The 13,475-nt window shown below is 57.0% G+C and overlaps 1 protein-coding gene across 3 annotated transcripts; it reads right to left on the reverse strand.

Moving 5' to 3' along the window:
• Nucleotides 1–2,640: 2,640 nt before the first annotated feature.
• Nucleotides 2,641–13,168, reverse strand: LRRC55 (leucine rich repeat containing 55). Of its 3 annotated transcripts, none has more exons than XM_025266039.3 (3): nucleotides 12,717–13,143; nucleotides 9,775–10,487; nucleotides 2,641–5,537 (listed from the first exon to the last, which is right to left on the reverse strand). In XM_025266039.3, the coding sequence occupies exons 1-3, from the start codon at nucleotides 12,770–12,772 to the stop codon at nucleotides 5,302–5,304; spliced, it is 1,005 nt and encodes a 334-aa protein (XP_025121824.1). In that variant the 5' UTR covers nucleotides 12,773–13,143; the 3' UTR covers nucleotides 2,641–5,301. The 3 variants fall into 3 exon arrangements, with proteins under 3 accessions (XP_025121824.1, XP_006080775.1, XP_044785040.1); XM_006080713.4 differs by having other exon boundaries at nucleotides 9,775–11,302; nucleotides 12,717–13,142; XM_044929105.2 differs by lacking the exon at nucleotides 2,641–5,537 and adding an exon at nucleotides 5,602–5,997 and having other exon boundaries at nucleotides 12,717–13,168.
• Between the last annotated feature and the right edge of the window lie 307 nt (nucleotides 13,169–13,475).

A 13,475-nucleotide genomic window follows, 5' to 3' on the forward strand; every position in this document is an offset into this window, starting at 1 on the left:
TGCCCTGAGGCATCTGGGATCTTAGTTCCTGGACCAGGGATTGAACCTGTGTCCCCTGCATTACAAGGCAGATTCTTAACCATTGGACCAAGCGGAAGTGTTAGTCGCTCAGTCATGTCTGACTCTTTGCGACCCCATGGACTGTAGCCCATCGGGCTCCTCTGTCCGTGGGATTCTCCAGGCAAGAATACTGGAGCGGGTTGCCATTCCCTTTTCCAGGGGATCTTCCTGACCCAGGGATCAAACCCAGGTCTCCTGCATTGCAGGCAGATTCTTTACCGTTTGAGCCACCAAGGAAGTCCCCAATCCCTTCCTTAAAAAGAAATACATTGACCTATGAGAACAGAGATTGACGCTGCGCCAGTGAGGGCCTCATCCACCAGCTATGCTGTGCCTGTCGATGCCTGGTTTACTCGTGTGTCTGAGCTGGTGCCCTCATGACCGTGTGGCTGGCATGGACCATCTCTCAAGCACACCCTCCTTAGTGATGTTAACTAGACAGGCTCACCCACTTGCCTTGGCATGCTTTGCAGATGACCCAAGCTGCAAACACCAACACTTAGAAGACATATGCTCTCTTCTTTGTATAATTCCAGGCACCAAAATATGCCTACATGTAGTGGGTGTGTGCATACAGACGCAAGTGTATTCTTTTCTGCCTGGTAGAAATATGCTTCTGTGAGGTTCCACCTACTCCCACGTGGAACCTCCCTGGCTGGCACCTCTCCTAATTATTCCGTCCACTCCCTCCCCATGGACCCTTGGTGTGGATATTTTGGCACATTTGCTGGATTCCTCCTCCTTTTTCTCTCCCTCTTTCTCTGCCTGCCTCCCGCCCCCTTCCTTCTCTCCACGACTCTTTAGAAAATTTGTTAAACTATACACTCTTTATTATTAATGTATGTGTATGAAAAATTCTTCCCAGTTACAAAAGTGCATGGTTATAAAATCATCTCCATACAAAGGTTGGCATCGTCCCACTCCCCGCCCCGCCCTAACCCTCCCACCCCTAGACCATAGCCCTCCGCCATGGAGAGAGCTCCCTGGGTCCAGAACTCTCCAGCCAGTGTGCTGCTGCACACTCGAGGGTGCTCGGCAAAGGACCTTGCAGCCTGCCTCTCCCCTCCCCTGCTGCCTCCTTCTGGAGCTGGGGAGAGCAGATGAGCTTCTCCAGCTTCGGGAAGATGTTCTTTGGAGGAATGGACAAGCGTGTCTCCGGGTACCCTTTCAGAGCTGGAACCAATGTCAGAGTGATACAAACAAAGACATCTCTAGGGAGACTGGGGCCCTAGGTCTCCCCTGAGGGAGAAGTAGCTGTCCTGATCTGTTCAAATTCCATATACCAAGTTGCTCAAAAGGATCCGGTAAACCATAGCAACTTGTGTGTGTGTTCAGTCACTCAGTTGTGTCCAACTCTTTGCGACTCCATGGACTGCAGCTCACCAGGCTCCTCTGTCTATGGGATTTCCCAGGCAAGGAGACTGGAGTGGGTTGCCATTTCATTCTTCAGGGGATCTTCCCCACCCAGGGATCAAACCCATGTCTCCTGAATCGGCAGGCAGATTCTTTACCACTGAGCCCCCCTGGAATGCCCCTTGCAGGTAGGGGACCTTCATTGACAAGGGTTTCCTGGGAATCCCTGTGGGGATGGAGACACAGGCGAGGGTCTGTCATCAGGTACGCACAGACATGGTGTCTCTTCTAAAGAACAATTTTCTTGGCCTGGACCTTGACCGTCGTAGCCCTGTTGGGTAGCTAAGCTTTGCTATCCTCGGGCTCGGCATGCCCTTATCTTCTGTGATAAGGACAGCTCTCTGAGGGGTAGGGAGGCAGGCAGGATGTCATTAGGCTGCCTCAGTTACATACTCATCTCTCCTGTATTTTCTGAGTGGCTATTCCTACCCCTAGCCTGAAAGGATTCCATCTTACTGTAGTAAGCCGTACAGTAAATAGGCTGCTGAGTAGACCATGTCAGAGAACTGAACTCAGGCTCCAGAGAGACTGGAGCCATATCAGGAGACACCAGCAACCACAGAGCCCCACGCACAGACACATGGACTCAGAGATACCCCAAGGCTCACACATTAACCAGCGTGGACAAAACTGAATGAAGCCTTGCAGAAGCCACCTCGTGGATCCTTGGTCAGTAGGGTTGTGGGAACGATACCAGCCAGGACTGCTAGATTATTTCCAGAAGCTTCCTCTAGAGGCTTACTTTGAAAGCCTGTTCAAGACGATGGTGGTGAGGGGCAAGGGAGAAGCAGGGAATTCCACGGCCAGAGGGAAGTTAACTGCATTCTACATTGTGATTTATTAACTGGGGACCTTTTAGTAGCTGGCGAAGCATCTATTCTTTAAAAGCCTGTATCCTATTCAGAAAGGTTTGCCGTCAGTGGGAACTAAAGAGTATTATTAGAGAGAACATTTGATCTCAAGGGTTGGCTTGTTTGGTCTGCTACTGCTGCTAAGTCACTTCAGTCGTGTCCGACTCTGTGCGACCCCATAGATGGCAGCCCACCAGGCTCCCCCGTCCCTGGGATTTTCCAGGCAAGAACACTGGAGTGGGTTGCCATTTCCTTCTCCAATGCATGAAAGTGAAAAGTGAAAGGGAAGTCGCTCAGTTGTGTCCGCCCTCAGCGACCCCATGGACTGCAGCCTTCCAGGCTCTTCCATCCATGGGATTTTCTAGGCAAGAGTACTGGAGTGGGGTGCCATTGCCTTCTCCGTTGTTTGGTCTAGTCCTATGGAAAAAAAAATCCTGTCTTAAAATATGTTAACTATATTTCAGCAAACCAGAGTCTCTAAGACATTATGATAAATGTATATGATGCCCCTCTGTGGGAGGTTTAACTGTGTTAGGACTGTTATTTCTAACAGTTCTTCCCCAAATACTCTTTTTGTTGTTGGCTGGACCCGCAGAGAACGAACCTGGTCTGCCGACCCCTGGACACAGTGGAAGAGGGTGGGTGCGGTCCTACTCCCATTGTCAGGGAGCAGAGTTCTGGCCCAGACGTTGTACGTGAGACGCAGAGGAGACAAGGTTCAGGCAGCCCAGTTCCAGCAAAGTGTCAGGCACTCTTGGTTGACGAGCTCAGGCAAGCAGGAGTCGGGGAAGACTTCTTGGAAGATGCTCTGTCATTCTTCTCCATTCATGGGTGAGGCATGTTTACTGGAGCCAAGGGCATGGTAGAAAGTCCCCGATTTAATCTCGTGTCTGCCCATCTTGCCAGCATATGTGACTGGGTCCTAGAGCGGACCCCTATCCTGCAGAGGCGACTGCTTCCTGTTGCCTTTGTATCTCTTGCAACACAGACAGAAAGGCTTAGGCAGGATGGGGAACACAGCTTTCTCTCCTGTTTCCCAGAGGTCTTATCTTCTGCACGACTGCCACCACGGCCACCAGCTCTGATGTGTCGTTGACACTTTGCAAGTCAGGTGTCTTCTATGATTTGCCCTGATGCGAGTACCTCTAACCTGCAGGATGTCACTGCCCTTTATTTAGCCTATCGACTGAGATCTTCACGGCTGGCTGTGAATTCAAGGGCCCCCCTGCCAAGTCCTCTCAGGAATTTTCTTCCTCAAGCATCCAGGAAAGCCCTGGAAAGCGGACCGAGATGGAGTTGAGTTGCCACCCTGCCATGCAGACGAGTTGTACCTGCTCCGGAGTCTACTTTTCCATCTGTAAAATAGGTGTAAGGGTGTTTGTGGTTTGCCTCCCACCCAGGTCATGAAAAGTCAAGGAGAATGATAACAAAGCCCTTCACAAACTGTCCCGCGCTGAACAAAGACGGGAAAGCTCATGATCACGACGATGAGACCAATGATGATGAAGATGAAGTTGCTAACTGTGCTTTGCACATGAAGTTCCTTGATTTTTGACTGACCGGTTAGACAGGGTGCCCTGAATGGAGCTGCCCAGCCCCTTCCTTCTAGAGTAACCTGGGGTAGGAGACTCAACCCGCTGCAATTGAACCATCTGTAAAATTGGAGTAATTACACTCACTAGGCAGTGTTCCTGGGAGAATTGAAATCAATGAGTTGACAGACTTACAAGCGCCCCAGGAGAGTGCCGGGTCCTTTCCGGGACCTTCATCCCATCGGAATTTGAACTCAGAGGAGGTTAGAGGACATTGTGATGTCCCCCAACTTGAATGGAGTTTTATTTTGCTTGTTAAGTAGCGTATGATTTAACCTGTCTGAGACTTGGTTTCTTCATCTGTAAAATGGGCACGATGATGCTTACCTCAGCAGACTGTTGTGTGGGTGAATGGGAATTGTCTCTGGAGAGAGCCCTTCACTGTGCCTGACTCCAGCAGGTGCTGGGCAGTGAACAGCTCTCACTCTCATGCTGAAACGGGCCTGTGTCTTCGAAGGAGGATCGAACCCTCCTGCGGTCACGACTGTGCTGGCCGACTCTGCCAGACCTCGGGATCACGCTGCAGGGCTGCGATGCGGGGTGCGCTGTCCTGAGGGACCCCTTGGTGTGGGCACAAGGAGAGTCACAGGATGGAGAGTCCCAGGGCGCCAGGACTCCTGCCTCCCTCTTTGGAAGCCCACGCTAGAGCGCCAGGCGGGGGAGGGGAAGGGTGCTGCAGGGGGTTCACTGCCTGGACCTGCTCCTCTGCGGCGACAGCTGGCCAAGTAGGATGGGGCAAGGGCGGTCGGCGGAGGGGGTCTCACCTGGCGGCTGCCGGGAGCAGGAGGCTTAGGGGGCCGGTGCGCAGGCGTTGTCACCCTGCAGAGGCAGGTGTGGGCGAGGCCCAGAGTTGACCGATCGAGCGTCGGGGGGGAGGTTCTGGTCCCGTCCTGCCCCGGCTCTGTACTCCAAAGTCACAGTGATCGCTGTCACTCTCCACACGCCACGCGTGTCATCGGCCAGTGTCTGCTCTCCTCTGTCTACGGACAAAGCAGACGTTCCTTCTGATGAGGCGCTTCACACATCGCCTCCGTTCTTGTAACGCTCTCGGATTTTCTCGACAGTAGACGACCTGTCCTCCGGGCCTCCATCACTCGACGCGCTGCCAAAACGCCTGGAAGGGAAGAGTTCCGGCTTCCCGCTCCTCTGCTGGAGCTCAGGGCCCTCGGGGCCAGGGTGGGGTCCGATCCAGCTGGCAGCCCCAGTTCCTAGCACAGTGCCTGGCCCCCCCCGAGACGCGCACACAGAGGTGGCTTCGTGACCCTGCCTGAGCCGTGACGGAGCTGACTGGGGCCCCGCAGAGCCGCAGCGGGCGGCCGGGGAAGGTGTTCGGGGGCCAGCCGGCCGTGGTGGTGGGCGGCGTGGAGGGCCGCCGGGCGCCTGCGTCAGATCTCCTCCTCCTCGCTGGCCTTGCTCCAGCGGTGGCAGCAGTTGGCGGTGATGCCCAGGAGGAAGTTGGTGGCCACGGACGCGATGGAGACCACGAAACCCACGAAGGCGATGAAGAGGTAATCGTCCAGGGTCAGGGTCAGGTGGCAGGCCTTGAAGCTCTCCTCCGTGAGCGAGAAGAGGGGGGCACCCTCGACTTCCGGGGGCCCTCGGCACTCAGCCAGCTGAGAGTCTGCAACACAGAGACGGGGGCGGGGCGGGGGCTTGAGGCCCTGGAAGGGAGGGCGGGAGGGGAGAGCCCCCACCCCGTCCAGGCGGAGCTGGGATTTTACTGAGTTAGTTCTGCGTGCCTCAAGTTTCACTCACCGTCTTTAGCGCCCTCAATAACCATCAGTGCAAGGATTTTTCGACCTACTGAATATTTCTATAGAGGTGGCGATGACTGCTTGGAGACGTTAGTAATTTGCCTCAAGTCCAGTAGTCCTTGCTAGAGGCAGATCTGAGGCTTTGGGGGGACTTCAACAGTATCTGCCTCTCACAATAACCTCCCAACCGGTCTCCAGGCTTCTGCCCTTCAACCATCTCCATGCTGAGATGGTCCTTTTAAACGAGAAGCCCTACCTAGAGACTGTCAACCCGAGGGAAGTCTAAGTTAAATAGAGAAAGAGAAATATTATAGGACATCGCAGATCCTAAAAAAAAAAAAGATGATGCAAATGAACTTACAAAACAGAAACAGACTCACAGACTTAGAGAATGAATTGAAGGTACCCTGGGGGGTGCATGGGGTGGGGAGGGACAGTTAGCGAGTTGGAGAAAGCGTCAGTCGCTCAGTCGTGTCTGACCCTTTGCAACCCCATGGACTGTAGCCCACCAGGTTTCTCTGCTCATGAGATTTTCACCCAGGGAAGAATACAGGCGTGGAGAAACCATTCCCTTCTCCAGGGGGATCTTCCCGGCCCAGGGATTGAACCCGGGTCTCCTAACTTGCATAATATTATAGGTCAACTGTACAGCAATATAAAGGAAATAAAAAAACAAGTGAAGCCTGCCAAGTCACTGTCTGCTTGAAACCCTCCCTGGCTTCTTCCTCTTCCCACAAGGACCTTCCCCGTCCCTTCTACTCTCCTCCTGGTTTGCTCTGCTCCATCCACTGTCACTTCTCAGTCTTTCTGCCTTCACCTGAGCTCGTCCCCTTTCAGGGTGAGGAGGGGGAGGCTTTGCATTCGCCCTAATCCTCTCGTCCCCTTGGGAGGGGGTTCTTCCTGCTCCGATCTCTGCATAGCTCTGTCCCTCACTTCCTCTGGGACTTTGCTCAAATATCAGCTTATCAGTGAGGGCTTCCTTTATGATTCTATATAAAGTAGCAACCCCACTTCACCTTTCTTTGAGCATCCTCTATCTTATCTGCTCTGCTTATTATTTTTTTCCAGTGTACTGATCACCATCTCCCAGTTTGTTATCTGTTTGCTCCCTTTGAATGTAAGTTCTCCCTGTAGTACCCTTACCATTAGAGCAGGGGCCTGTCCATATGAATGTGCAATTAACCTTTGTTCATTGAATCTGAGAATGAATGACTGTGCAGTCCAAAGCCGAGTATCTTTTTATGACCCTATGTGACTCTTCCAGATACACAAGAATGTAGGGTTGAGTATGGGCTCTAAAATTACCAGCCTGGATTCAAATCCCCTCTTTATCTCTCCTTGGGCTTCCTTAATGGTTCCATCCTTGGGTCAGGAAGATCCCCTGGAGAAGGAAATGGCAACCCACTCCAGTCTTCTTGCCTGGAGAATCCCATGGACAGAGGAGCCTGGAAGGCTATAGTCCCTGGGGTCATAAAAGAATCAGACACGACTTAGTGACTGAGCAACAACATCCATCACGCATTTGTACGTGGTTGTCAGTGGTTCCATCTTACTCTGCCTCAGAAGGGAGAGTGGCAGGTGGGTAGCAGTTCTGCCTTAAAGCCAGGTATTCCTTACTCAGGGGATAGATACCAATCAAATGCTCACCGGGGGCAAGTTTTTGCCTTTCTGGCTCTTATGAAGAGGGGCAAAATGTAAGAAGTGGATCACTGAAGCTCAATGTCTAAGAGAGTCAATGCGAAGGAGCTTTTAAAGCTATTCGGTACCTAAACGCTGTGTATTCATTCTGCAGTGTTTGAAGGAAAAGAAAAAAATGCTGGACTGAAATCGACTCCCTTGAGAAGTGGATGAACATGATTCTGAGAAATGGATTCTTAGAAACGGAAAGTCAGGTTCAGAAGGAGGGTGAACCTCCCCCCAGCCCCAGGGCTCAGGCGCCCCTGTAGGCTGTGTGCACAGTGGCCCAGACCCCGCGGAGGATAAGATGGTGCCTGGGGTTGACTATCAAGACATCATCTTCTTGGAACCGGAAGATGCTGAAGCCCAAAGTCTCTCGCAGGCATGAGTGGGGTTGTGGCAGTCATCCTGAGGCTGGGGGTGTGGGAACCCTGAGGGCAATTGGCAGAGCCCTCAGGAGGGCAGCACAGGAGCCTGCGGGCTGACAAAGCCCTCTGGTTAATTCAGGGACCAGCCTTGAACCTGATTAATATCCCAAGGGAGTCCTACGGCCCTGTGGGGATTTGTCCAAAATGGAGGGACAGTAATAGGAATCCCATCAAGAAAAGGGGAGGAGGAAGCAGAAAAAGACCAAGCGAAGAGGGTCACCTCGTCCTCCCTACATCGGCAAGTTCTTTGCCCCCAAGAGGAAATTATCCTAGAGATACGGGGAAAACCGTGTTCCGCGGAGGAACAGGGAGGGGGCGTTTCTGGCTGCGGCCCGCGGCCAGCCACGTGGCCTCCCTGGAGCGCGGTTCCCCTTTTGCATGGACACGAGGCTTCCCCGACGGGACCTGGGACCCCTCTCCCGCTCGCTGGGGCCCTGCGCTTCCCCAAAAGGCAGCGGGGACCTCGGGGGCCCCCAGGACAGAGGGCGCCCCTCCTTGCGGAGGAACCCAGCGGGACAGAGGCTGGGTTAGCAGAGGGCGGCTCCAGGCCGCAGGCCGCCTCCCCCCACCATCACCCTGCCCCGGGCCCCAGCTGGTCCCAGAGGACTTCCTCCTGCAGCTCCGCGGGAGCACGGGAACCCTGACCACAGCCCTCCCCCCACCCAAACTAGTTCGATCCTGGGCTCCCCACCCGGTCCTCCTCCCTTCCCCACCTCATTCAGCGTCGCTCTTTCTGAACACCCTCCACGTCCAGGCTCTGGGAGAGCCCCTAGGGGGGCCCCATCAACCCCGGGCTGGGGCTGCCATTCTGCTGGTGACAAGGATGGGGTGGTATCAGGGTTCCACCAGCCGACCGGTGTGGTTCAGGCTCCTGCAGGCCCCGGTCCACTCCCCATAGAGGCTGACTCGGAAACTGCCGCGGAACAGCATCTCATCCCAGACCTGAGCCCTCCACCCCAAGCCCAGACCTCACAGAATTCGCAGAGGCCCTTCGGCTGGCCCGGAACTCAAGTCCCGACCCCTCCTGTTAACCTAGAACCCGACTCATCAGGATAGATGGCCAGAAGGCCAGGGTTTGAATCCTGACTCCAACCCTTAACAGCTGTGGGACCTTGGGCAAGTTTCCGAACCTCTCTGAGCCTTGGTTCCTTTGTGTGTGTGTGTGTGTGTGTGTGTGTGTGTGTGTGTATGTGTCTCATCAGGGTTCTTGTGAGGATGTGATGAGCTGGGTATGAGGTGTTAGTTGCTCAGTCATGTCTGACTCTTTGCAGCCCCATGGATGGTAGTCCACCAGGCTCCTCTGTCTATGGGATTCTCCAGGCCAGAATATTGGAGCGGGTAACTATTCCCTTCTCCAGGGGCTCTTCCTGATCCAGGGATGGAACTTGAGTCTCCAGCATTGCAGGCGGATTCTTTACCGTCTGAGCCACCAGGGGATGAGTTTAAAACATAATATATTTAGAATAGGGCCTGGCGGATAGTAAGTACTAAAATAAATAGGGTGAGCCATTTCTGTTTCTTCTAGTATCCAGCATACTTAAAAAGCAGTCTGGTAGAGTAGCACAGAGCTTCGCAATCACATAAACTTGGGTTTTCTCCACGGCTCTGCCACTGTCTATGAAAGCGTCTCTGGCCAAGTCGTTTCATTGTTCGAAATCTCAGTTTCTTCACCTGTAAAATGGGGCTAACAAGAGTGGGGTCCCATGAGGTAACACCCGCCCAGTTGGAGGGTCATGGCGGTGCTCCATAAACACTGTTGGTTACTAATGAGCTGCTCTGATTTTCTCTCTGTCTGTCTGTCTCCCTAGGTCATCAGTACCACGGGGGTGGGTGAGGGTGGGGTCTGTTTTATTAAGCAGGGTCCCCGGCACCGGGCATGCACAGCAGAGACTTGGGTATCTTCGACAGTGCGGAGAAGACCAGCCCAGGTCCTGATCCTCCCTAGGCCGGGTCTCCAGCCCCTCCCTCTTCTCCCCCCTAGCCTTTGCTCTGGCCTTACCTGCGGTGCAACGCTGGATGCGGTTCCGCAGCCACTTGAGCAGGGGCTCCATGGTGCAGCCGCACACCCAGGGGTTGCCGCCGATCTGCAGGGTCACCAGCCCGGGCAGGCCTTCGAGGGCCTCGAGGCTGAGGAAGGCCAGGCCCCCGAAGCTGAGGTCGAGGTCCCGCAGCTGCGCCAGGCCCTGGAAGGCGCGCGGGTGCACCCGGTGCAGCCCCGGGTTGTGGCTGAGGTCGATGCGCATGAGGCTGTGCGCGGCCTGGAACATGCCGGCGGGCACGTGGCTGAGGTTGTTGTAGCTCAGGTCTAGGTGTGCCAGGCGCTTGGCATGGAGGAAGAGGCCCGCGGGCAGCTCCACCAGAGAGTTGTTGCGCAGGCTGAGCACACGGAGCTCCCGGTAGCACGTGAGGTAGCCGGGCGGCACGGCGGCGATGCGGTTGTGCGCCAGGCTGAGGTTGCGCGTGTCCACGGGCAGCTCCGGGGGGACAGAGAAGAGCCGCTGGCCGCTGCAGTCCACCGCCTGGTTATGGCACGTGCAGAGCACCGGGCAGCTGGCGCCGCCATCGGAGGGAATCACCCCGGCCGCCACCAGGAGGGGCACCAGCAGCAGGGCGGGCCGCGGGGGCCCAGGCCAGGGCCGGTGGGCCCAGGCATCGCCCATCTTCGGCTGCGGGCAGCAGTGGTGCTGAACGGAGCCCATCGGGACTGGAGCTCTGGTGGTGGAATCAAGAGTCAGCCGCTCAGAAGGGCAGCTGCTCCCTCGGGGGCCGGAGCCCTGGGAGGTGGGGCTTGGGATCACTGGGGGTCATGGCTTAAGCCTCTCCCAGGGGCCTCTGGCACCAGAGGGCTCCCTGGGTGAGCGCCACTGGAGGTCCCCTTTGGAGACTAGGGGGGCTCGCCACCCAGCCGAGGTCCCCCAGGGTTGGAACAGATGATTAGAGCTCGAGAAAGGGAGGACACAGGGATGTGGAGGGACCAGCTGCCCGCACGTCGGCGAAGGGCCCCTGGCCGCCTTTGGGGTCCTTGTCGCCCATGACTGTTGGGTGCCCCGCCCCCCACCGCCGTGGACCGTGTCTGAGAGCTGGGAGGGGCGTGGGGCACAGCAGGGGTGCCTTCAGAGGGGCCTGGCAGGTCCCGGGACGCGGAAGCCCAGTCCCAGGTCTGGGCGGACGAGGTGGCCAGGGCTGCTGCTGTGTCTCCTGCCCTCGGGGTCTCGGAGGCCGTTTCTCCCAGGGGCCCAGGGGGCTTGAGTCTGGGAGGGTCGCGGGGTGGCCGTCTCGGGGAGGGATCCCAGGGCGAAGGGGGTCTCCAGGGGCCTCTGGCCGCCTCAGTCCACGGGCTCAGTGTCTTCCGGGGACCCCGGGGAGGGGAAGTCCCCGGGGAGGGGAGGACCCAGGCTAGCCGCGCTGTGGGCTGCTGCGGCGGGAGGAGCCCCGCGTCCGGAGGCGCAGGACTAGCGGGGCTCAGGCGACGGTCCCCGACGGTCCCCGGCGGGCTCGGCGTTCAGCGAGCGGGGACAGACGCCCCTCTGCCGACAAGGAAAGCACTCAGGGGGCCGGCCGTGTCCCCGGTTCCCTCGTCCACTGTCCCGGCTTCCCGCCGCCTCCCCACCCCCGTCTCCTTGTTCTCTGCGTCCCGCCTTTGCGCGGTGGGCACCTTGCCCCACCGTCACATAGAGGTCCCTGCTGCCTTCCCACCTGGCCTGCGGCCCTCCCGCGGCCCCCTCCCCGCCCAGGGCTCTGGGCTGCGCGCAGCGCGTTTGCTGGTCTCCTGGCCCCGCCCCCACCAGCAGCAAACGCCCCACCTTTGAACAACTCTCTAAGAAAAATGCACACACTCTCTGTCTGTTTGCACCCCCTTTCCACACTCAGCACTCACATCTCTCTCTTTCACACACACACAGACACACTCACACACACAGACACACAGACACACACGCACACACAGACACACACAAACACAGACACACACACAGACACACAGAGACACAGACACAGTCACACACACACACTGACACACACACACAGTCACACACAAACACAGACACTCACACGCAGACATACACACAGACACACACACTCACACACACACTGACACACACACACAGTCACACACAAACACAGACACTCACACGCAGACATACACACAGACACACACACTCACACACACACAGACATACACACAGACACACACTCATACACAGACACACACTCATACACAGACACACACAGGCAGACAGACACACACACATACACCCACACACACATAGACACACACAGACACACAGTCACACTCACTCACACACACTAACACACACACAGACACACACTCATACACAGACACACACAGGCAGACAGACACACACACATACACCCACACACACATAGACACACACAGACACACAGTCACACTCACTCATACACTCACACACACACAGACACACTCATACACAGACACACACACATACACCCACACTCAGACACACACACACACACGCGCGCGTTCTTCTCCTGGGCCTCCCCCATGATTTGCCGTGGCCCGCGCTCACACCTCCTCAGTTTTCTCATCCTCCTGCACGCGCTCCTGCAGAGCCGCCACTATCTTGCACCCCGGTGCACCCCTAACCCAGCACCCTTTCCCACGGACTCCTCGCGCCGCCCTCGGCCCCCAGCGGGCGCCCACACCCGCACCGGGCAGGCGGGAGGCCGAGCGCGGACACGCCTGGCAGCCCTGCCCCGGACCCCAGACCCTGGCCCGGGCCGGGTCCTGCCCACCCGCCGTCCTCACGTGCCCTCCCCTCACCCTCCGCCCGGCGCAGCTCTCTTCTCACGCTTGCAGCCTGCATCCCACCCACTGGGGGATCACCCCGCTCCCCTTAACCAGACCGCTTCTTTCGGAGCCCCAGCTCCCCTACACCCCACACCCCGCGGGAGCCCACTTACTCGGGTCCGAGGACACAGCCATCCGCCTGCTGCAGACCCGGGCGCCGCTGCCTCATCCTGGCCTCCCCGCGCGCGGTTTCAGGAGGACAGACTGCCTCCCGGGCTGCTCCCCTCCCCCGGCGTCTCCTCCTCGGTGGCTCCGGGATCCTGGGGCGGCATCCTCCGGGGTTTCCAGCGCTGGGGTCCCCCTGCCGCTCCCCTTCCTTTACTCAAAGAGGAACCGAGAGAGGCGGGCGGCTTAGGAGAAAGTTCACGGAATCCGGGTGCTTCTCACCGAAACTCGGCGGTGCCGAGGCTGCTGGGGCTGGTGGCTGCCGCCAGGTCCTTCCCTCCCGCCTCCCTCTCTCTCTCTCTTCCCTCCCTGCTCCCTTTTTCGCTCCTTTTTTTTTTTTTTTCCTCGAGGGCCAGGTACTGACGTTTCACGGTCTCTTAGCAACAGCCTCCACATCTCTGAGCAACAGGAGAGCTGGCGATGGACCCCACCGAGGCGACAGAGCAGGGAAGGAGGCATCGCGGAATCCACACCCGCGGCTCCTAGTGATACGACGAAGGGGACAAAGGGTTCCGGGGGGCAGACACGCAGGCGGGGAGAAGAGAGGGTGAGAGGGCCCGGGGGAGAGCCTGGGGCAGGGGCAAAGGCGTGGTCTGCAATCCGAGGCCGAGGAAGGGAAGCTTAAGGGCATCAGACCTGAATGGGAAAGGAGTAAGGGCACGGAATAGAGAAAGGAGGAGAGTGAGGGGTGGGGGACAAACTGGGGG

This window comes from Bubalus bubalis, chromosome 16, assembly GCF_019923935.1.
Source record: "Bubalus bubalis isolate 160015118507 breed Murrah chromosome 16, NDDB_SH_1, whole genome shotgun sequence".
Classification (NCBI taxonomy): domain Eukaryota; kingdom Metazoa; phylum Chordata; class Mammalia; order Artiodactyla; family Bovidae; genus Bubalus; species Bubalus bubalis.